Consider the following 25,306-nt stretch of genomic DNA (forward strand, 5'->3'; position numbering starts at 1 on the left):
AATCTGAGCCAAACCAGGTCTCGAACCCTGATTTTCCGCTTGTCGCGAGCGGTTTCCTCATTACTTAGACTACTGGGGCATGCTCTCCGGACTGACCTAAAGTTCCATATGTCATATGCCTGCCTATTTCTTCTCACGGATTAGTAATCCATTTACCCACAATAACACATCACGTGCTTACCGATCAGGTTTTATGATCAAGACAACGAGAACTCATAGACTGCTATCATTTCCGTCACAGGTCCGTCTTCATGTCTGCCGATGAGCTACAGTTCAAAATATTTAAATTCATTCCTGAGATTCAACTTCACTGTAATGCGTGTAGACGTACTACCTAAACGTTCACAAGTCAGACTGAGTTATCAGGAAACCATGCATGTAAATTGGCTCAAAATCGTGTAAAATTGTTTTAAGGACACTACTGGCCATTAAAATTGCCACAATACGAAGATGACGTGCTACACACGCGAAATTTAACCGACAGGAAGAAGATGCTGTGATATGCAAATGATTAGCTTTTCAGACCATTCACACAAGGTTGGCGCCGGTGGTGACACCTACAACGTGCTGACATGAGGAAAGTTTCCAACCGATTTCTCATACACAAACAGCAGTTGACCGGCGTTGCCTGGTGAGACGTTGTCGTGATGCCTCGTGTAAGGAGGAGAAATGCGTACCATCACGTTTCCGACTTTGATAAAGGTCGGATTGTAGCCTAACGCGATTGCGGTTTATTGTATCGTGACATTGCAGCTCGCGTTGGTCGCAATGCAATCACTGTTAGCGCAATATGGAATCGTTGGATTCAAGAGGGTAATACGGAACGACGTGCTGTATCTCAACGGCCTCGTATCACTAGCAGTCGAGATGACAGGCATCTTATCCGCATGGCTGTAACGGATCGTGCAGCCACATCTCGATTCCTGAGTCGACAGATGTGTACGTTTGCAAGAGAATAACCATTAGCACGAACTGTTCGACGACGTTTGCACCAGCATGGACTATCAGCTCGGAGACCGTGGCTGCGGTTACCCTTGACACTGCATCACAGACAGGATGGTGTACTCAACGACTAACCTGGATGCACGAATAGCAAAACGTCATTTTTTCGGACGAATCCAGGTTCTGTTTACAGCATCATGATGGTCGCATCCGTGTTTGGTGACATCGCCGTCAATGCACATTGGAAGCGTGTATTCGTCATCGGCATACTGGCGTATCACCCGGCGTGATGGTATGGGGAGCCATTGGTTACACGTCTCGGTCACCTCGTGTTCGCATTGACGACACTTTGAACAGTGGACGTTACATTTCAGATCTGTTGCGACTGGTAACTCTACCCTTCATTCGACCCTACGAAACCCTACATTTCAGCAGGGTAATGCACGACCGCATGTTGCACGTCCTATACGGACCTTTCTGGATACAGAAAATGTTCCGACTGCTGCCCTGGCCAGCACAATCCTCAGATCTCTCACCAATTGAAAATGTCTGGTCAATGGTGGCCGAGCAACTGGCTCGTCACAATACGCCAGTCACTACTCTTCATGACCTGTGATATCGTGTTGAAGCTGCATGGGCAGCTGTACCTGTACACGCATCCAAGCTCTGTTTGACTCAATGCCCATGCGTATCAAGGCCGATATTACGGCCAGAGGTAGTTGTTCTGGGCACTGATTTCTTAGGATCTATTCACCCAAATAGCCTGAAAATGTAATTACATGTCAGTTGTAGTATAACATAATTGTCTAATGAATACCCGTTTATCATTTGCATTTCATCTTGGTGTAGCAATTTTAATGGCCAGCAGCGCATTTTAATTGATCATTTTGCATAATTTCTGAAGACTACAGCAGGTTTTTAAATTTACAAATGGAATGGAAACAGACTTTAAAAACAGAAGTGGACAAAAAACTTTACTGTAACATGATAATTTTGCAAACTACATGCAGCGTGTTTGAAACGTTTGTGTTTTAACGACTCGACATTTCTGACGGTACGGAAACCGTGTCATTATTAGAATCTAGCAACACAGAACGATTCCAATACTGTATTTGACGCTTGATTTTGAGAAGATTTTTTTCAAACGGCGACAGGTGGACTCCGGATGCGGTTCACCCGACGTGTGGTCGCAGTGCGAGGCAGTGGGTGGTTGGCAGCGGTGGCGGGGGCGTCGCCGCCAGGTCAGCGGCCCGCCCTGGGAGAGCAGTAGGCGCGCTCGTGCACCGCCGCCAGCTCCTCGTCCAGCAGCAGCTCGAACTCCCCCAGGGCCTTGGCGCTCGGCACCTTGTTCCAGCGGGCGCTGCACCGCGACACGACACGACAAAGCACAGCTCTCTCGGCAAAATACATCGTTACGTGGCCACACTTTTCAACAGCACACCCTACAAATTCTATGGCGTACGTGTCTTACCTGGTGAGCCAAAGCATTATGAGCACCACCCACCGAAAGTGACGCGGTAAGGACAGTATACAGGGTGGTCCATTGATCGTGGTCACGGGTGAGGTGGACTGTTGGGTTCAAAGAGGTAATGTGTAAGATGGCACTAGCTAGCGAGGATGTCATGCACTGAGGAAGATTGGGGAGGCCGAAAAGCGGCTGAAGTTTTTGTGGCCATCCTGGTAGTAAATCGCTACAAGAATGATTACCTATTCATCTCTGCTGCGCATATACAGGGTGGTCCATTGATAGTGACCGGGGCAAATATCTCACGAAATAAGCGTCAAACGGAAAAGCTACAAAGAACACAACTTGTCTAGCTTGAAGGCGGAAACCAGATGGCGCTATGGTGGGCCCGCTAGATGGCCCTGCCATAGGTCAAACGAATATCAACCGCGTTTTTTAAAATAGGAACCCCTATTTTTTATTACATATTCGTGTAGTACGTAAAGAAATATGAACGTTTTAGCTGGACCATTTCTTTTCGATTTCTGGTAGATGGCGCTGTAATAGTCACAGATATATGGCTCACAATTTTAGTCGAACAGTTGGTAACAGGTAGGTTTCTTAAATTAAAATACTGATCCTAGGTGCGTTTGAACATTTTACTTCCGTTGTTCCAATGTGATATATGTACCTTTGTGAACTTATCATTTATAAGAACGCATGCTACGGTCGCAGGTTCGAATCCTGCCTCGTGCATAGATCTGTGTGATGTCCTTAGATTAGTCAGGTTTAAGTAGATTTAAGTTCTAGGAGGCTGATGACCTCAGAAGTTAAGTCCCATAGTGCTCAGAGCCATTTTTTGAGAACGCATGCTGTTACATTGTGATTACCTTTAAATACCTCATTAATGCAATAAATTCTCAAAATGATGTCCGTCAACCTCAATGCATTTGGCAATACGTGTAACGACATTCCTCTCAACAGCGAGTAGTTCGCACTTCCGTAATGTTCGCACATGCATTGACAATGCGCTGACGCGTGTTGTCAGGCGTTGTCGGTCGATCACGATGGCAAATATGCTTCAACTTTCCCCACAGAAAGAAATCCGCAGACGTCAGATCTGGTGAACGTGCGGGCCATGGTATGGTGCTTCGACGACCAATCCACATATCATACCTCTCCAACCGCACGCGAGCTATGTGCCGGACACCCATCATGTTGTTAAGTACGTCGCCATTCTGTCATGCAGTTAAACATCTTGTAGTAACATCGGTAGAACATTACGTAGCAAATCAGCATACATTGCACCATTTAGACTGGCATCGATAAAATGAGGAACAATAATCCTTCCTCCCATAATGCCGCACCATATGTTAACCCGCCAAGGTCGCTGATGTTCCATTTGTCGCAGCCATCGTGGATTTTTCGTTTCCCAATAGTGCATAATATGCCGGTTTACGTTAGCGCTGCTGGTGAATGACGCTTCGTCACTAAACAGAACGCGTGCAAAAAATCTGTCATCGTCACGTAATTTCTCGTTTGCCCAGTGGCAAAGTCCTCACCATGCAATTCCTGGTGCATCGAAAATGGTACGGGTGCAATCGATGTTGATGCAGCATTCTCAACACCGACGTATTTGAGATTCCCGATTCTCGTGCAATTTGTCTGCTACTGATGTGCGGATTAGACGCGACAGCAGCTAAAACCCCTACTTGGGCATCATCATTCGCTCCAGGTCGTGAGTGACGTTTCACATGTCGCTGTTTCTTTAAATAACGTAACTATCCGGCGAACGGTCCGGACACTTGGATGATGTCGTCCAGGATACCGAGCAGCATACATAGCACACGCCCGTTGGGCATTTTGATCACAATAGCCATACAGCAACACGATATCGACCTTTACCGCAATTGGTAAACGGTCCATTTTAAGACGGGTAATGTTTCACGAAGCAAATACCGTCCGCACGTACTTATACGTTTGTGGCTATTACAGCGCCATCTGTCACAAAGCGAAAATAGTGGTCCAACTAAAACATTCATATTTCTTTACGTACTACACGAATATGTAATAAAAATGGGTGTTCCTATTTTAAAAAACGCAGTTGACATCCCTTTGACCTATGGTAACGCCAGCTAGCGGGCCAACCATAGCGCCATCTGGTTCCCCCCTTCAAGGTAGACGAGTTTCGTCCTTTGTAGTTTTTTCGTTTGATGAATATTTCGTGAGATATTTGGCCCGGTCACTATCAATGGACCACCCTGTATATGCGGAGCAGAGATGAATGGGTAATTATTCTAGTAACGATTTACTACTTCGATGGCCACACAAATTGCAGCCAGTTTTCGGGCTGTCCCATCTTCCTCGGTCCGTGACGTCCTCTCCAGCAAGTCCCATCTTACGCATAACCTCTCTGATCCCATCAGTCCACCTCAGACGTGGTCTTCCCCTCGGACTGTTGCCTCTGATGTCTTCTTGCACCACCTGCCTCGTAATCTGGCCTTCTCGATGCAGAACGTGCCTGTCCTACGTCAGTCTCATCTCTATAATAACAGCCACAATGTCCAGAGACTTGTATATGTGTTGGAATACGCGATTTTTCCTTTTCCTCCATCGTTATTCACTGACCAAAAACTATGTCTCAGAACAGCATTCTCAAATGTCAGGCGTTTCCTTTCTATCTCCTGCCTCATAGTCCATATCTCTATTCCGTATAAGACGATTGGTTGTATAGCTGTCCAGCTGATCCTAATCTTCGCGGGCCCCGACAGAAGCCAAGAATTCAGCAGCTTTCCAAGTGCAAACCTTGAACTTTTTGCAGTGACAAGACTGGCCCAAGATGGGCACATCCATTGACATTAGCGACTTTGATAAGGGACAGACTGTTATCGCACGGCGTCTGGGAGCGAGCATCTCGCAAACTGAGAAACTGGTTGACTGTCTCCTTTTTACTGTCGCAAGCATCTATGGAAAGTTGTTGGAGGAGAGAGAAACAACGAGTATCCGACAAAGTGTTGGACGCCACGCGCCTCGTCACAGGAAGTGCAGGCCGGAGGCTTTCCTGCTGTGTAGAGCAGTATGTGACAGAACAGACGGCAAAGTACAGTGCTTGCGCAAGCATAATCATTTCGGAGCCCGCCGTTCAGCGCACATCGTTGCAAATGGGGCTCTAAGGCAGACACGCCATTGTGTTCCCATGTTGACCCAAACACATCGTACTGGGCACAGGACCATCCAGTTCGGACCGTCTTACAATGGATTGCCTTTGTCGATGTGGAAACAGCGTTCGATAGTGTCAAGTGAGGCAAGGTGTTCGAAATTCCGAGAGAAATGTGGGTAAGCTGTAAGGAAAGATAGCTAATAAACGAGGGTTGGAACTTTAATGGTGCCAACTTTTTATTTACAGACCTTCAATGTAGTCACCAGCATTGTGTATAACTCGTTGCCAGCGATGTGGAAGCCGTAGGACACTCTTAGCAGTGCCAATTGTATTGACAGTTCGAGCAGCGCGGTCTATTGCCCAACGAATTTGTAGCAGTTCTGAAGTGAATGCCGTGAAGTGTTTCCTTCAGTTTAGAAATCGAGTTGAACTCACGAGGGCTTAAGTCAGGGGAGTGCAGTAGGTGGTATAGCACTTAGCAGTCCCATCAGTCAAACAAATCAGTAACAGCTTGCACTGTACCTGCTTGAGAATTGTCCTGCAAAATGATGGTCAGGTTCTGCAGAAAGTGTCATCATTTCTGTCTCTAAGCTGTTCGTAGGTTGTGTTCCAAAAATGAACAGCATAGTCACAGAAGTGATGACACTTTCTGCAGAACCTGACCATCATTTTGCAGGACAATGCTCAAGCACGTACATTGCAAGCTGTTACTGATGTGTTTGACTGATGGAGCTGCTAAGTGCTATACCAAGTACCGTACTCCCCTGACTTAAGCCCTCATGAGCTCAACTCCATTCCTGAACCAACGAAACACTTCACGGCATTCGCTTCAGAACTGCTACAAATTCGTCGGGCAATAGACCGCGCCCCTCGAACTGTCAACACAACTGGCACTGCGAAGAGTATCCTAGGACTTCCACGTTGCTGACAACAGGTTATACACAATGCTAGGTGACTACATTGAAGGTCAGCAAAACTTTGAAACACGTATCTATTTTGTACGAGCTGTAAATAAATAGTTGCCAGTATTAAAGTTCCAACCCTCGTTCAACGCGAACAAGAACCGAGGCGGAAAAATAAGACTACAAGACGAAGAACGAAGTGCTCAGATTAAAAAGGTTGTAAGACGGGGACTTCGTCTTTCGCCTCTACTGTTCAATCTGCACATCGAATAAGCAATGACGGAAATAAAAGCAAGGATAAAAAGTGAGATTAAAATTCACGGTAAAAGGATATCAGTCGTAAGATTCGTTGATGACACTGCTATCTTCAATGAAAGTTAAGAGCACTTACAGGATATGTTGAAAGTGATGAATATCTAATGAGTGGAGATTATGGATTGAGAGTAAATAAAATAAAAACAAAAATTAAAGAGAAGCAGCAGAAATGACTACAACAAGAAAGTTAACATCAGAATTGGGGTTAACGAAATAGGCGAAGTGAAGGATTCTGGTAGATAGTGTTGTGTCCTACTCACACGCTGTGTGGTTGTTTAGTGGATACAGGAGTGAGAAGATGTTTATGAACAGAGGATTTGAATCCACGTCTACATCTACTTGCATACTCTGCAAATCAAATTTAAGTGTCTGGCAGAGGATTCATCGAACCACCTTCACAATTCTCTATTATATCTCTATTATATCTTTCTATCTCGTATAGCGCGCGGAAAAAATGAACACCTATATCTTTCGGTAGGAGCTCTGATTTTCGTTATTTTATCGTGATGATATATAGGTCGGTGTCAACAAAATATTTTCACATTCGGAGGAGGAAGATGGTGATTGCAATTTCGTTAGAAGATTCCGTCGCAACGAAAAACGCCTTTCTTTTAATGATGTCCGGCCCAAGTCCTGTATCATTTCTGTGACACTCTCTCTCATATTTCGCGATAGTAAAAAACGTACTTACTTCATTTGAACGTTTCGATGTACTCCGTCCGCCCTATCTGGTAAGGATCCCACACGGCGCAGCGGTATTCTAAAAGAGGACGGACGAGAGTAGTGTCTCCTTAGTAGGTCCATTACATTTTCTAAGTATCCTGCCAATAAAACGCGGTCTTTAGTTAGCCTTCCCTACAACATTTTCTATGTGTTTCTTCCAATTTGAGTTGTTCGTAATAGTAATACCTAGGTATTTAGCTGAATTCAAAAAATGGCTCTCAGGACTATGGGACTTAACTTCTGAGGTCATGAGTCCCCTAGAACTTAGAACTACTTAAACCTAACTAACCTAAGGACATCACACACATCCATGCCCGAGGCAGGATTCGAACCTGCGGCCGTAGCGGTCGCGCAGTTCCAGACTGTAGCGCCTAGAACCGCTCGGTCACCCCGGCCGGCGGCGTTTATATTAGACTGATTTATCGTGTAACCGAGGTTTAACGAGCTGCTTTTAGCACTGACGTGGATGACATCGCACTTTTAGTTATTTAGGGTCAACTGCCACTTTTCGCACCATTCAGATATTTTTTCTAAACCGTTTTGCAGTTTGTTTTGATATTCTGATGACTTGATTGGCCGATAAATGACAGCGTCATCTGCAAACAACCGAAGACGGATGCTCAGATTGTCTCCCAAATCGTTTATATTGATAAGGAACAGCCAACGGCCTATAAAACTAACTTGGGGAACGCCAGAATTCACTGATTTACTCGATGACTATCCGTTTCTTGTTACACTTGGTCGATTGTGGTGTCGGGATACGCCATCGTACAGCGAACGGCTGTTCGAGACGCGCAGCGTGCAACAGACGAGCATCCAGTGTGGGCACCATTATGCTTTGAGGGGTAGTAAACCCGTGGTAGTAATCCAACACACCACGATATCTGAGGACAACGTGAACATTATTACCGACCACCGGAATTCCTTCATGTTCGGTGTCATCCCCGGCAGCGATGGCATCTTTCTCTCTGTAACGGGAAATCATCCTAAGGCATTAATTCTCCTCAACATTAGTTGTAATACCAGTGTTGTTTTTCTAATTTTACATAGGTCAGTATTATCTCATCTGCTTTGCTGAAAACTTTCATATAATTCTATACACTATATGCTGTATTTCAAGCTAGAATTTACGAAAAGGAATTACTTCCTTTTCGATGTCACAATCGATAAGAACTAGCTCTGAATTTTTTAGAAACATTTGAAATTACGAATTATTTGGCACGCTTAAAATTTCTATAATTAATTACGCAATCTAGTACTGTTTACTATGTTTATTTCTGGAGTCAATTATAAAATAATAATCGAAACTAATAGAAATTCATTTCTCAAGAACGCTTGTAAACCCTTTAATACTGTTCTTTTCGCTGAGTGAGATACTAGTAAGCATGCCTCTGATGTGATCGGACGTATTTTTGTATTTTGGGCAAACAATGTAATTTAGGCTTTGTTAATGTTAAAATTCAAAAGACTGTACGATATAGTAAAATGTCACAAAATGTAATAACATAACAACAAAAATTGTGCAACAGTCTTCAAATTTATTTGGATCAATTCGTCCTAAAATGTAAGAATTTCAACTTCAAGAATAAGACTCCTAGGCAAGAAGAAGTGGAGCTAACCCTACACGAAAAACTAAGTAAACTAGAAAGTTTCTTGTAATCTTCGCCCTTCACGACTTCTTCATAAAAGACTTTGCTCATTGTGGACAATAACTGGAATTAGGATGGAGGGGGGAGATTAGAAGCTGGATCACTGTTCTCATCAAAGGCCCAATTCGTGCGTCAGTTGTTTGAGGCGCATGGAGGTGAATTCATGTTCATGTCTTTGAAAGTGAATTAGCCTCATTTTAATCCGACGGAAGCATCTGGGAATCGCGTACACTACGCATAAACATCTGTTGCCACATACTCCCAAGAACCTACGTTGGACTTGTCGTAACAATGGCACGCAGAATCGCTGCTGTACTGAGTTCGGAAGGTGGACATAACGTTTCACCTCATCAGTGTATATAGTGCTAATATCATTGTTACACCTTGTTATGTGCCTTTAAACACACTAAACAGTGCACTCCGTCACAGTAAGCAATTGCTCTTTGTCATGTCCCATTAAACGAAACGCAGATTCTCCGATGAGCAGCAATGCTGGACAGAGATACCTGATAGGAACTTTAAATCTTTTGTTAAAAGGCTAAAATGCCAGCTGCTATACTGGGCTGGAAAAACGCATCTAGGCACAGCTTAAGTTTTCTGGAATTAATTTGCAATAATTTAACGAAACAAAAGTATAGTAATAATCATAGATAAATACAGTAAACAGATACGGCAGCGTAAGAAACTTCCTGGCAGATTAAAACTGTGTGCCCGACCGAGACTCGAACTCGGGACCTTTGCCTTTCGCGGGCAAGTGCTCTACCAACTGAGATACCGAAGCACGACTCACGGCAGCTACTCATAGCTTTACTTCTGCCAGTATCCGTCTCCTACCTTCCAAACTTTACAGAAGCTCTCCTTCTACGGCAGCGTAAGTTTGACGCTCTGCGTATTACCTTCGGGCTGTAGTCACTACAAAATGTGCAGCTGGGGGGTTTGGATTTATTAACGTTTATAAAAAAAATATGGGGACATACTGGTTAAGTTTATTTCGGTAGGATTCGAAATTTATTTATAATTTTGCAAAATGTGGTCAATTCACGTGGTTAAAGCAAATTGCCAAAGAAGTTAGATTCATGTTATCATTTAATCAAACAACAGCACATGGCACCGCAAAATTGTTATTGTTATTATTGTTGTTGTGGTCTTTAATTCAAAGACTGAATCTGTGGAGCTGTGCACGTTTGCCTAATCTGTACAAGGCTCTTCATCTCCAAGTACCTACTGCTGCCTCCATCCGTTTTGACCCCTTTATCGTGTTCATCCCCATGTCTCTTTCTATAATTTTTACGTCCCTCACTTCCCTGTTACTTGATGCGTCAGGATGTGTCCCGTCAACGGATCACTTCTTTTAGTCGAGTTGTCTCTTAATTTTTTTTATTTTTTTTTTTATTTTTTGGCTTTCAGTTCAGTTCCTCCTCATAATTTATTTCATCTTATTTTGAGTGACGGAGAATGTATCTGATGTTGATTTAATCAATCGGTATCTATATAAGTTTTGGTATACACTGTAAGGCAGAAAAACGACGGACCACGAAGGAATTAACGGAATGGAGTGGAATTCGGTAGATGTGATGAAGATATACGGACAAACAAATGATTACAGTTGCAGGACAATTGGACGATTTATTCAGGACAAAGAGTTTCACAATGGAGCAAGTCAGTTTCGCTTTAGTCCACTCCTGGTCCTTATGCAAGCAGTTACTCGGCTTGGCACTGACTGACAGAGCTGTTTGATGTGCTTCCTGTGAATATCTTGTGGAATTCTGGGCAAATGGCGCGTTAGGTCGTCAAAATTCCGAGCTGGTCGTAGAGCCCCGCCCATAATGCTCCAAACGTTTTCACCTAGGGAGATATCAGGGCGAGCTTGCTCGCCAAGGTAGGGTTTGACAAGCACGAAGGGAAGCAGTAGATACTCTCGGCGTTTGTGGGCCGGCATTATCTAGCTGAAATGTAAGCCCAGGATGGGTTGGCATGAAAGGCCAACAAACCGGGACGTACAATGTTGTTGGCGTATCGCTGTGCTGTTAAAGGTGCCACAGATGACGACCAAAGATTTCACGTTACGAAACGAAACGGCTTCCCAGAACATCATTCGTTGTTGTCGGGTCGTATTGAGGACAACTCTCATTTTGGTATCCCACCTCTGTCCGGGGTGTCTCCAATCATGTCTTCCGCATGGAATCTCAATGACTGGAGTAAAACTTCCTTCGCTGATGAGTCTCGCCTTGCATTGTGCCTCAGACAGCAGTGGGCTAAAAGCCTCGCTCTCGCCCATCATACGGCCTGACAACCACGAGTGATGGTTCGGGATGCCCTTCCTTTTCGTAGCAGAAACCCTTTGCCTGTCGTCCGCGGCATCCTTACTGGACAGTGATACGTCTAGGATATTCTATGCCCCGTTTTGTTGTCCTTCATGGCAAGTCATCCTGTGACGCCCGCCCGCAAACGGCGAGAGTTCCAATTGCCTGTCTTCGTGCTTGCCAAATCGTACCTTCTCCAGTAAGTTCGCCGGATCTGTCCCCAATTGAGAACGTTTGGAGCATTATAGGTCCCTCCAACCACTTCGGGATTTTGAAGATCTAACGCGCAAATTGGACAGAAATCGGCACGATATCCCTCAGGATGACATCCAACGATACTATCAACAAGTGCCAAGTAGAATAACTCCTAGACTAAGAGCGAGAGGTCGATGAACACATCACTGACTTGCTCAATTTGTGGATCTCTTTCTCTTGGAAGAATCATGCAATCTTTCTGGACTTGCAGTCATCTACATCTACATCCACACTCCGCAAGCCACCTGACGGTGTATTTCGGAGGGTACCTTGAGTACCTCTGTCGGTTCTCCCTTCTATTCCAGTCTCGTATTGTTCGTGGAAAGAAAGATTGTCGGCATGCTTCTGTGTGGGCTCTAATCTCTCTGATTTTATCCTCATGGTCTCTTCGCGAGATTTACGTAGGAGGGAGCAATATACTGCTTGACTCCTCGGTGAAGGTATGTTCTCGAAACTTCAACAAAAGCTCGTACCGAGCTACTGAGCGTCTCTCCTGCAGAGTCTTCCACTGGAGTTTATCTATCATCTCCGTAACGCTTTCGCGATTACTAAATGATCCTGTAATGAAGCGCGCTGCTCTCCGTTGGATCTTCTCTATCTCTTTTATCAACCCTATCTGGTACGGATCCCACACGGTGAACTGTATTCAAGCAGTGGGCGAACAAATGTACTGTAACCTGCTTCCTTTGTTTACGGATTGCATTTCCTTAGGATTCTTCCAACGAATCTCAATCTGGCATCTGCTTTACCGACGATTAATTTTATATGGTCAATCCATTTTAAATCACTCCTAATGCATACCTCCATATAATTTATGGAATTAACTGCTTCCAGTTGCTGACCTGCTATATTGTAGCTAAATGATAAAGGATCTTTTTTTCTATGTATTCGCAGCACATTACACTTGCCTACATTGAGATTCAATTGCCGTTTCCTGCACCATGCGTCAATTCGTTGCAGACCCTCCTGAATTTCAGTACAATTTTCCATTGTTACAACCTCTCGATATACTACAGCATCATCCGCAAAAAGCCTCAGTGAACTTCCGATGTTATCCACAAGGTCATTCATATATATTGTGAATAGCAACGGTCCTACGACACTCCCCTGCGGCACACCTGAAATCACTCTTACTTCTGAAGGCTTCTCTTCATTGAGAATGACATGCTGCGATCATTTGTTTGCCTGTATACTTACGTAACGTGTACCGATTTCCGTCTCATTCGAATAATTGCATCGTATTGCGTCTTTTGGTCTTCAGTTGTATTTACATACAGATCTGAAGCGAATGTTGTATGAATCCATTTATTTCATGTTTTATGTAGTTTATATTATGTCAACGATGCAGAGAGTGCTTTGTTGCCATAACTGAAAGTTAATGTTTTTAAACTTTATCGCAGAAATGACAACTGAGGAGAGGATGCTGATGTGTAAAGATGGACAGGAGTAACATCTCAGTTTAATAGTGGAGTGGTAAGCTGTATTCTGCGGAGAAGTTGTTTTTCTTCGTGGTAACGAATGGACTGTTACACGTGGAAAGGAGAATCGAATTATCATGTACGGACAGTTGAACAGAGGAGATTCAAGTGCCAAGATGGGCATGACTGATTATTACGGGTGAAAGGAGTGGTATTTTGTGGAAAGAAGACTTTTTTGTGGTAATAGTTGGACGCTGTAATGTGGCAAGGAGAATTAAAGTAGTGACACAGTGGAAGAAATTGGCAGAAAATTATCATAAGGGCACTGTTGCAGTGACTTATAAATCGTAAAAAAAAAAGGACGTCGGGTTTTGAAATTCTCAAAGGATAAGGATGATTGGAGAGGTAAGAAGCAAGAGCAAAGATGCAAACTCTGAAGATTTAGCCAGAAGATCTACGCAGAGTATAGGGTTAACGCCGTGAGTGGTAATGCCGAAAGTGAATGGGTCGGCTTAACGTTCCTCCGTTTTCCAAATCTGTCTGTACTGGCTCGTCACTCGTGGAAATCACGTGGAATACCAGAGAACGAAGGTTGCTACCATATAGCGGAGATGCTGAGTCGCGATAGGCACAGTAAAAAGATTCACATAATTAAAGCTTTCGGCGATTAAGGCCTTTGGCAGCAGTAGACACACATACACACACGCACACACACACGAACACACACACACACACACACACACACACACACACAAACGCAACTTGCACACACATCTGCAGTCTTAGAGAGTACAACAGTGTTAGTCAACTGTCCGAAAGTAAAACACGCAGTTAATTTTTGACTGCTGAAGTCACGTACTCACCTCGGGAAGCCGTCAGGGGGCAGAACGACGTTTAAAATGTTGTCTATCAACTTCGTTTTAAGGATGCGGTCTTTAATAGTTGTTGATGTCATAGAAGGTGAAGCGTTGATCTGTAACAGAAGAAACACAACAAGCTTATGACTACTGTATGTGTGGGGCAAGGCAGACTGCACGTTGTCTTCAGTCATAAGACTGGTTTGTTGCAGCATTGCACGCTACTCCGTCCTGTGCAAGCCTATTCAACTCTGCATACTTACCAGCAACTACTTCCACTGGAATCTGCTAACAATAGTCAAGTGCTAGCCTCCCCCTCCCCTCCACAGGTTTCTTCATTACCAAATTAACGATTTCTTTATACTTCATGACGTATCCGGTCAAACGACTCGTTCTCTTTGTCAGTTGTGCTCTAAATTTCTTTACTCTCCTAATCGACTGGGTGCCTTTCCAACAGTTATCTGAGCTATCCGTTGAGTCTTCAGAGTTCTTCTGTAATAGTGCATTTCAAAATCTTATATCTCCTTCTCATCTGAACAGCTTATCCTCCTCATTTCATTCCCGTATAATGCTACAAACTAGGAAATTACTTTCAGAACGATATCCTAACATTTTATTTTGTATTGGAGGTTAACAAATTTCTCTTTTTCACGAAACACTCCGCAAGACAAAAAAGAAAGAAAAAAGTGACGCACAACGGAAGAGTCATGCAAATTGGTCACAAATTGATATTCGTCCAGATATTGACAGAAAATGTAAAACTGTTCAATTTGGTGGCCGATGAATAAATGTATGACGTTGCATTGCAATTCACTAGGTAGCTGGCAAGGATAGCAAACAGGGGACGTGTAGATACCAGCGCGTAAGGTTTTTGCGAATATCATTCCATGATCTCAATTGAACAGCAACTATGCTTTACAGAAGGGCTTATGAAAGATATGTTCAGATGTCAGCATTTGAGAGAGGACGTGTAGCTGGGCTCGAAGAAGCCAGTTGGAGTAATCGGTGAATCACTCGACATTTGATTAGAAGCGATGTCGACGACATTCTGAGCCCCGTTTTGTTGGCCTTCATGGCAAACCATCCTGGGCTTACATTTTAGCAAAATAATGTCCACCAACACACGGCGAGAGTTTCAGCTGCTTCTCTTCGCATTTTTCTAACCGTACCTTCGCCAGCAAGGTTGATGGATATCTGCCCATTTAAGAAGGTCTGGAGTAGTATTTTTTATTTATTTTGTTTACACGTCTAGTTCCGTAGGACCAAACTAAGGAGCAAATCTCCAAGGTCATGGAACGTGTCAGTACATGAAATTACAACGTAAAAGTAATAAGAGATGAAATAAAACGTTTACGAACCCGAAAAAAGTCAAGCCATACGCTTACGAAGACGCAATCAACAATGTAATATAAGAATCAGCTTCATTTTTCAAGGAACTCCTCAACAGAATAGAAGGAATGACCCATGAGGAGACTCTTCGGTTTCGATTTGAAACAGTTCGGATTACTGCTAAGATTTTTGAATTTTTGTGGGAGCTTATTGAAATGGATGCAGCATTATACTGAGCATCTTTGTGCACAAGAGTTAAGGAAGTGCGATCCAAATGCAGATTGGGTTTCTGTTGAGTATTAACTGACTGAAAATTGCTATTTCTTGGGAATAAGCTGATATTCTTAACATGAAACGACAGTGAATATATATATATATATATATATATATATATATATATATATATATATATATATATATGGCCACGTCAAAATACCCATACTAGTGAACAGGGCCCTCCAACCACATCTGGATTTTGACCATCTAAAGCTCCAACTGGACAGAATTTGGCGCTGTATCCCTCAGGAGGACATCCAACAACACTGTCAACAAATACCAAGCCGAATGACTGCTTGTATAATGACCAGAGGTGGACCAACTCTTTATTGATTTGCTCAATTTGTGAAGCTCTTTCTCGTGAATGAATCATCCAAATTTACTGAAACTGAAATTATTTGTTTGAATGTAGATGTAAAGCATATCTTCCGATTTCCGTCCCATTCGGATAATTCCTTTGAGGTGCGAAGTCCTTTATTTCTGTCTTGCTGTTGCTAGTGTATTTTCTTGCTATTGCATATGTAGTGTACATCTCTATTTCTAGCACAATGAGCAAGCTAGTCGAACAATGTTACTATCTTATTCCCTAATCTAATTCTTTCAGCATTCCTTGATTTCATTCGACTACAATCCATCATTACCCTTGTTTCACTTTCGTTTATGTAATTTTCAACCCTCTTTTCAAGACATTATCTATTACGTTTAACTTCTGTCTCAAGTTATTTAACGCCTGCGTGACGGAAGTTATTAGGCGTATGACTGCCGATGAGGGGAAGAAATCCATTGTCCAATTTGTGTACGTACTGGATGGAGTCAGCGCGGGCGTAGAACGTGTCCTTTCGGATGCCCTGAAGAGGTCATGGTAGCGAACTGTAGGTAGTGGCACCTGCAGCTAGTAACGACGTGTGTCGCTTTGGAACAGGAAGAAATCTTTTTGGTTTCCAGTTGATATACGGTGTGTAAAGAGGGCCAGGCTTGCTTACAAGATGAAGAGAGAGGTCACTATGTGTAGCATTTTCGACAGGACCGACAACGGACATTTGGTAGAGAGTTGGTCTAACCAGAGGCTCAGAAGGCTGCAGGTTCCTACTCTTGCGTCTTAAGGTGGAGAGGTCTTACGACCTACTGAAAGCTGAGGGGTCCATTACATACAGGAAGCAGGGGTACGGGTAGCGGGGGCTGAGTGGAATCGACAGGGTAGTTTTTTTTGGTTAGAGTTTCTAGGAAAACTAGAAACAGAGCTTCGGTCTCAAAGGGTGCATGTCTAACACAGGGGAGGATATCTCCAGGAACCATTGGCATTGCAGCTGCAAATTTTCGTGTCTGTGTTGAAAAAAACAGAGTTCCAAACGCTAATAGAAAGCTCAGAAGGTCAAATCCTTATGGATACTGAAATCTGGCAGTAGCCGGAATAAGTTCAGCAGAGCCTTTTACTAAGGACCTAACTGTGTTCATAAGTGATGGATTGCATTCAGCTCGTGGACATGAGTTTGTTACTGTTAGAAGTTCTTTATATCGTAGCGACGTTGAAGTGGATAATTGCTGTCAGCTAGTATGAGCAGAGGTTACACTTAACAACCGTAATAAAGTAATAACTGGTTCCTTTTACCGAGCCTCAATTCACGAAATACGGTTCCTGAAAGGTTTAATGAATATTTTTGTCTCATTTCGTCAAGGTCATTTATAGAAATATAGTGGGCTGTGACTTCAATCTGACCTTCCCTTATTGGCGAAAATACATGTGTAAAATCGGTGGTAGGCATTAAATTTCACACGGAATGTCACTAAATGTTTCCTTCGAAAATTATGTTGAGCAATTAGTTCAGGAGCCAACTTGAAGTGTATGTGGCTGCAATAAAAATCATCATCTCTCAAAAAACAAGTAATGCTGAGCAAACAGCGGGCTCCTAGATGCACACAGTGATAAATGACCGAAAGGTGGTTGTAGGGAGCTTGAATGCCGTAACATCTAAACTCACCAATAGTCAACGTAAAATATATCTATTTAAAAATATATAAAAATTCACCTGACGCCTTCCTATAATACAGCCTCCATACTTTCCAAACAAACTATGTAACTTAGACCACATGTGACTTAGCGGAATAGTATTGGTGCAAATGAGGGATTTGTAACAAGGAAAATTAATAAGAGGCGGAAGGACTCTTTTACGAAAGCAACGAAAAGAGCATGCCAGATTTCAAATAACGAGAAACTTATAAGCTTGTCGATGCTCTACTGAAGCTCCAAATTTAGCGTTGAATTTTAGTGGTTTCCACAACGAAACTCTGTAAAACACATCAGCGGCAAGAAAAGATTCAATACCTTCACTGGCCGATTAGCAACGGGAATGTTACCGATGACGGTGCCACTAAAGCGGAGTTACTAAGCATGGTTTTCTGAAATTCCTCTACCAAAGAAGACGCAGTAAATATTCTAGAACTGAAAGCAGGAACAGTTGCCAACAAGGGTAACTTAGTAGTAGATAACCTCAGAGCAGCAAAATAAACTTAATCAATTTAAATATTCCAGAATTCAAAGCACGAACAGCCACCAACATGAGTAACATAGTGGTAGATACCCTCAGAGTTGCAAGGTAACTTGAATCAAGCAATAAAGGCAAATTTTAGTATCAAGACGTGTTCCTTCTGGAGTATGCTGATACAATTAGCTCCATATTTAGCACTATTTCATGAATAACCGCTCGCTCGAGGAGTGACATATACTGTTGTAACTCTAAGTTGCAAATATTACATGAATAAGAAATTACGGACGCTGAACTTCAATAGGATTTTGGTAAAACATTGTGTGCGAACATAAGGAATTCAATCGTCGAAAACGACCTGTTGAAACATATAAGAGCGGATTCAGAAAACATCCATCTTGTGAAACACAACAGCCTCTATATTCACACTAAGTAATGAGTGCTATCATCTGGGGTTCCCAAATTGATTCAGTATTTCTAGATTTCCAGAAGGCTTTTGCCAGGTTTACCCACAAACTGCTTCTAATTACACTGCGTATCTTTGGAGTCCCATCGCAGCTGTGAGAGTTGATTCCTGACACTTTATCACAAATGTCACAGTTCGAAGTAATTGAAGGAAAGTCATCGAGTATTACAGAAGCGATATCTGGCGTTCCCCAAGAGAATCTGATAGACTCTCTGTTGTTCCTAATTTACATAACAGATTTAAGACACGATCTGAGCGGCGCTCTTAGATCGTTTGCAGATGATACTGTCTAGTAAAATCACCAGCGTATCAACACCAATTGCAAACTGACTTAGATATTATATCTGTATACACACGAGTGCTAAGAGCAATACACGTGAATTCTAAAAGGAATCCAATGAATTATCGTTGCATTATGAACCGCACGAATCTAAAGGCTGTTAGTTCAAATAAATACCTAGGGATTGCAGTTACAAACGACTTGAACAGGAACCATCCTATAGAAAACGTTGTGGGGAAGGCGAACTAAATACTGCGGTTTGTTGGCGGATCTGTTTAAAGATGCAACAAATCCGCTCAAAGAGACTGCCTACATTAGTAGTAGAACAATCTTCATACCATCCCACTCTCCAATGTTGCCAAAATTATTCAAGATGACGGATCCTAGATGGCAGCGATAGATATGGCAAAGTCGCAATAACGTCATGGTGGTAAGTTCAAAATCTGGCGGGAAAATAGGTCAATTGCACTACCTCCACTAACCTAACCACATCCTCTCTAACCCTCTCCCACCCGCACAGAAAATGGCGGTAAGTTCAAATTCCAGGAGGACAAGGCAACACACCACAGCTACCTCCACTAACCTAAGAAAATGGCGGAAGAAAAGGGCACTTGGCCTACCTCCACTAACCTAAGTCATCCCACCGCCTCCTCTTCCTAGGAATTGGCAGGAAAAGGACTCAGCCTGTGATGGATAGGGTGGATGTAAGACTTTATTTTGCAGGCAGTCCTTATTTAAACAATTAGAGGCAGTACCTCCATCCAGTGTGTTCATCACGAGGTCCAGAGTCCAGCTGAGCTAGTACACAGTAGAGCCACCAGAGGGCACCATCGTCCATTTTGTGACAAAATCCAAGATGCTGGTCCAGGGGGGAAAATGGCGGGAAAAGAACTACGCCTGTGCTGGGGTAGTGGATAGGTTGGATGTAAGTCTTTATTTTCAGGCTTTATTTAAATAATTTAAGGCAGTAGCTCCGTCCAGTGTGTCCACTACGAGGTCCGGAGTCCAACTGGCCTATTACACAGTACTGCCACCAGAAGGCACTGTTGTCCCTTCCATGACGTATCCAAGATACTGGTCCAGAAGAGAAAATGGCGGGAATAGGACTCAGCCTGTGCTGGGTTGGTGGATAGGTTGGATGTAAGTCTTTATTTTATGTCTCTATTTAAACAATTTTAGGCAGTAGCTCCATCCAATGTGTCCACCATTAGGTCCAGAATCAAACTGCCTTAGTACACAATACTGTCGCCAGTGTGTGCTTTCATCCTATGGCGGTCTGTGGGAAAAATGGCGTGAAAATGACTGAGCCTGTGCTGGGCTGCTGGAGAGTGGAAGGAGTGAACTTTATTTATTTTGGAACAATTTATTTTGGGGCGGTATCACATAGTTAATTACACTGATACAAAACACTCTCTGACATGCTTTGGGGTCGCAATTCACAACCTTCATAATGCAAACTACTTGTAAATCACCAAAAAAAACAGTAAACTGATGTGCAGGGACGCAAACAACTCGTAAATTGTCAAAATAATACATGTAAAAGGCTGCAAAAATGCTTGCTGATTGTCATTTGTCGAAATCATGCATTGCACTGCCTATAGACTTGTTCACAAAGTAATGTAACAGACACGGAAACAGCTCGCAAATCACCGAAATAATGCATATATGACTCTCTGCCAACACGCTCACAACGCTTAAACAGCTGAATATAATGCACTGCACTAACACTCAGTGCACGTATGAAAACGCTTTCGACTTATCAGCAAACTGGTCCCCTACAGAACTCCAAAGTGCACATGCCAGGTGGCACACTCATACCAGTTCCATATGCGAGACGAATCCGGGCATGTGTGTTTACCATTGCTGGCGCGATACCCCTCTCCGTATGAATACCGACGTCACAGGCTGCGCTATAACAATCTGTTCCAGAATAACATCGACTGCTTTCCCCCTAGCGATCCTAATGGGACATGCGAGCTGCGTATAGCTGTGATTACATGCTTAACTGCCCAGTGTGGCTGACACATTGCTGTTAAATTGGCGCACGGTGACTCACCATCTAAGTGGTTCTCAATGTTATACCGATGTCACATGGCTATGTAAAATAGGAGCCAAGTCGACCTCTCAAATATTGTAAAGTGCTGTAGAAGATAGTATGTTGGACTGATAGACGTGAATGGGCCCTGAGGTACATAGATGTGCTTCAGGCTGTGGTATCTGTATTTAGTTTGGGGACGCACTTCAATGCAGTAGCAAAATCCTCGCCCTTCTCCCAGTTCCCGTACTGTCTTGTATACCATCTAGTGCTGCACGGGCAGGCTTCATTTGGCGCTGACCTTACACTTCATACACTGTTGGCAGAGTTATGACAACTTTTCCTATTTCCACCAAATCGTCAAATCGCGGTCCTGTCACACCAACTCACATCACTCTATTTCTATGCATGTTGCAGAAAGTGGTTGATATTGCTCTCTCTGACTTACGCTCCGTTCCAGTTTACATTGGAATGGTCTCATGCACTAAGTATCAGAAATGACAGCTGTTGCAAGACGTGTAGGGACTACCTAAAACCATTTTACTGTAGCAGACTGGCTGTAATCATTAAAGGACTTCTCCATTGTATCAAACACATGCATGTGGTTGAATGGAAAGACTTGATTCCAAATCACAGATATAATTTCTAGCAGATAGCGAAACACTAGAGATCTGAGAAGCCTGTGTACATTTCTTATGACATCAATCACCATGCCATCTACTGTTTGTGATCCTTCTCAATCAACCATCACCCATAATCCAGTAGATATATTGTGGAACCTCAGACATGGTATCGAGACAGAATACATTACAAATACTGGAGAAACATCTAGGGGCTACATGAGGGATCTGCAAATAACAGTTTCATACCCCGTTCCTTAGCCAAATCACTTTCAAAATTCAGCGATTTTATCACGAGGTTGCATTGTGGGCCATGTGTAATTGACCTGCTGGTCTGATAAAATACACTCCTATGATCACCGTCTATATTGAGTGACAATATGTTTGGCTGGGAAAGCCCAATTCATTCAGAGGTAATGCCATACCTCGATTTATAAAGCCAGTATAGCTTTTAACATGAATACTTGTGTGCATCTGTAGAACCAGACAGACTTTTGGACAGTATTATTTCGTATCGTCAGCAATAAGTTATTGGCGAAGTATTATACTTAGTAGTAGGGGTTGTGCGATAGGTTCGCCTTGAGCATCAGGCTTGTAAAGTATGTGTTTGTGTTCCTATATTTGCAAAGGAAATGGCTATGTCCAGTCGTAAAGAGGGTATGGATTGGGGGTGAGACACTGTCATAGCAAAGGGAAGAGTATGTCAAGTCATAAAAATGGTACAGATATTTCTGTTTGCAGAGTCCCACCCGGCAGCAGGGTGTATTGCCGAAAGTTCACTCATTGATGAATGTCGTTCAACTGAGATGATGATTCTAATATTTAATTGTAAGTCCTGGGATTAAATACATATGTGACCAGTTACATAGAATGATTTTCTGACTAGGTGTGTGTGCCGCACAGTGCTGATGGCATGTGGATGCTATGATTCACGTTTCTGGCTAATGGTAGGAGCTGTCAGAAAGGAGAGACCTGTTGAGATGCAGGACTGACTCAACCGTGTTGACCTCTCGATGGCCGAATAGCGAATTAATGTTTAGTATGTGTTGGACAGCTTTCGTGATCATGTTGAAGTTTGAGAATATTCGATATGGATGTGTGGTTGCTTATTTCACACCTTTATTTAGTTGAGAGAACAGCGGCTGTGGTTTTTTCGCAGGTGAAAGACGGGTATAAGACACGTTTTCTGGGTGTCTAGACATGAGAAACACTTTAGTTGACTTTGTGAATTATAGCTATGATTTGGAATCTGTTACATCACTGGCAGCAGTATTCACGAATGGAAAGAGCAGTTTCCTCTACTGTTTTCGATTTTTCACTTAAAGGTCTAAGCAGATTGGGTAAGTTTTTAGCTACTCAGTGGTTTACAGATTTGTATAGCGAGACCTGTGACGTCTGTATCCACAGGTAGAGGCAAGCATGTTTGCAGCCTTTTACATGCATTATTTTGACAATTTACGAGTTGTTTGCGCCTCTGCACATCAGTGTACTGCATTATTTCGATGATTTACAAGTAGTTTGCAGGTCTGTAGACTTCTTACTACGACCTCAAGCGTGGCAGGGCGAGTGTTTTGTATTAGTGTAGTAAATATAATAGGTGTGTGCATATCAGTGAACTGCATTGTTTCGGTGATTTGCGAGTAGTTTGCAGTTCTGTAGGCTGTTCAATGCCTTATTTCAACAGTTTACAATTAGCAAGCGTGTTTGCAGAGCATTATACATGCATGATCATGACAATTTACGAATTGTTTGCGTGTCTGTACATCAGTTTACTGCATTATTTCGGTGATTTACGAGTAGTTTACGGGTCTGTAGGCTGTGAATTTCGACCCAAGCACGTCAGAGCATATGTTTTGTATCAGTGCAATAAATAAACTTTGTGAAATCCGTCCCTAAATAAATAGAGTACACCCCTTCCTCTCTCCAGCAGCCCAGCAGAGGCTCAGTCATTTTCCTACCATATTCCCACAGACCACCACTGGATCAAACTGCACTATAGTGACAGTACAGTGTACTAGGTCAGTTGGACTCTGGTACTCATGATGGACGCAGTGGATGGGGCTACTGCCTAAAATTGTTTAAATAAAGACTTGCATCCAACATATCCAGCAGCCCAGCACAATCTGAGTACTTTCCCCGCCAATTTTCCTCCCCAGACCGCCATCTTGGATTCCATCATAGGAGGTACAACAGTGCCCTCTGGTTCTTGTAGCAGTCCTGTGCACGAAATCAGTTAGACTCCAGACCTTGTGGCGAACACACTGGAAGGAGTTACTGCCTCTAATGATTTTAATAAAGACTGCCTGCAAAATAAAGGCTTATATCTATCGTATCCAACACATGCTGAGACCTCGTGCCAATTCCTAGGAAGAGTTGGTTTTTGGATGACTTAGGTTAGTGGCGGTAGCCCAAGTGTCCTTCTTCCCCGCCATTTTCTTAGGTTGGTGGAGATAGCCGTGATGTGTTGCATTGTTCTGCTGGAATTTGAACTTACCTCCATTTTCTGGGGGGGGGGGGAGGGGAGGATTGGAGGGGAAGGTGTTAGGTTAGTGGAAATGGCCCAATTGACCTATTTTCCCGCCAAAATCTGTACTTCTGCCATGACGTCATTGCGATATTGCCATATCTATCGTCCCCATTTAGCTCCGCCATCTTGAATAAATTTGGCAACAATGGAGAGGGTTGTTCTAATACTTACATTACGCCTGTCCGTTCCCTTCTGGAGTACTGCTGCATGGTATGGGATCCTTGCCAGGAAGGATTGGCGGAAGACAGCGAAAAAGGAAAGAAGGTGTCAAAGATAAGATACGCGGATTGGAGCGGCAGTCATTAAAATGAAGGTGTTTCTCTTCGTGGCAGAATCTCAGTTTCAATCAATGTCAGTCACCAATCTTCTTCTCCAAATGCGAAAATATTTCGTTGACTCCCACGTTCATAGGGATAAACGAACATCTTAACGTATTGGACTTTGGTCAGAAAGATTTAAGTTTTATTTCTGCCACGTGTTATTCGAGAGTAGCTTGGCAGAGAAATAGGCTGAAAGTGGTTCGTTGATGTTTCTGTCAAGCATTTAAGGGTGAAGAGAATGGTGGTTAATAGGTGTAGATGCAGATGCGACACAATTACAGTGTTATCAGCAATTATTCGTTATTTCATATGTTCTCCATGAACTTTGATGCCCTTTCCAATTTCTCCTCGGTTTCCTTTAGTGTTTTCCTAATATGTGGACTGGATGACAGAGGTGGTACGCAACAATCCTGTCTCAATATACTCTCAGCTCCTGCTTCCGTTTCATGTCTTTCGACTTTAGAACTGCTGATTAGCTTTGCTACATTTTGTAAACGAGCTTCCGCTCACTGTACTTTATTCATGCTACGTTCATAACTGAAAATAGTGTCTTCCAGACAACATTGAAAAATTTTTCTGTAAGTATAAAAATGCTATGTACATACTTTTTTGAGCTTTATTCTAAGATAAGTCGTGGGGTCAGCTGATCCCCGTGTTCGTACACTTCTCCGGAACCCAATCTGATCATTCTCAGGGTCATCTTCCACCAATTTTTCCATTATTATTTAAATAATGTGTGCCAGTATTTTGCAAATATGACTACTTTAGCTGACGGTTCAGTAGGACTCACATCTCTCATTACCCACTATCTTTGAAATTATTACGTTTCTCGTTGAGGTGTGAGTACATTTTTCCTGACTCAAAAGTCTTGCATACCATATGGAATAGTTCTGTCTTGGCTAGGTTTCCCAAGTACCTCAATAATCCTGGAGGAATGTCGTCTATTCCATCAGCCTTGCATCACCTTTGATCTTTCAGCCATCTGTCACGCAATGCTCGTAA

At 43.0% G+C, this 25,306-nt stretch overlaps 1 protein-coding gene across 1 annotated transcript in view; it reads right to left on the reverse strand.

Annotated features, from left to right (window-relative positions):
* Window positions 1-2,184: 2,184 nt before the first annotated feature.
* Window positions 2,185-25,306, reverse strand: part of LOC124796181 (polyglutamylase complex subunit TTLL1-like) — a 66,544-nt gene continuing 43,422 nt past the window's right edge. The window contains exons 7-8 of the mRNA XM_047260271.1: window positions 13,975-14,084; window positions 2,185-2,302 (exon numbers count right to left, since the gene is read on the reverse strand). Of these exons, the coding sequence (XP_047116227.1) occupies window positions 2,185-2,302; window positions 13,975-14,084 (228 nt within the window). The remainder of the gene's footprint in view (window positions 2,303-13,974; window positions 14,085-25,306) is intronic.

The sequence above is a fragment of the Schistocerca piceifrons genome, chromosome 4, assembly GCF_021461385.2.
Source record: "Schistocerca piceifrons isolate TAMUIC-IGC-003096 chromosome 4, iqSchPice1.1, whole genome shotgun sequence".
NCBI lineage: Eukaryota > Metazoa > Arthropoda > Insecta > Orthoptera > Acrididae > Schistocerca > Schistocerca piceifrons.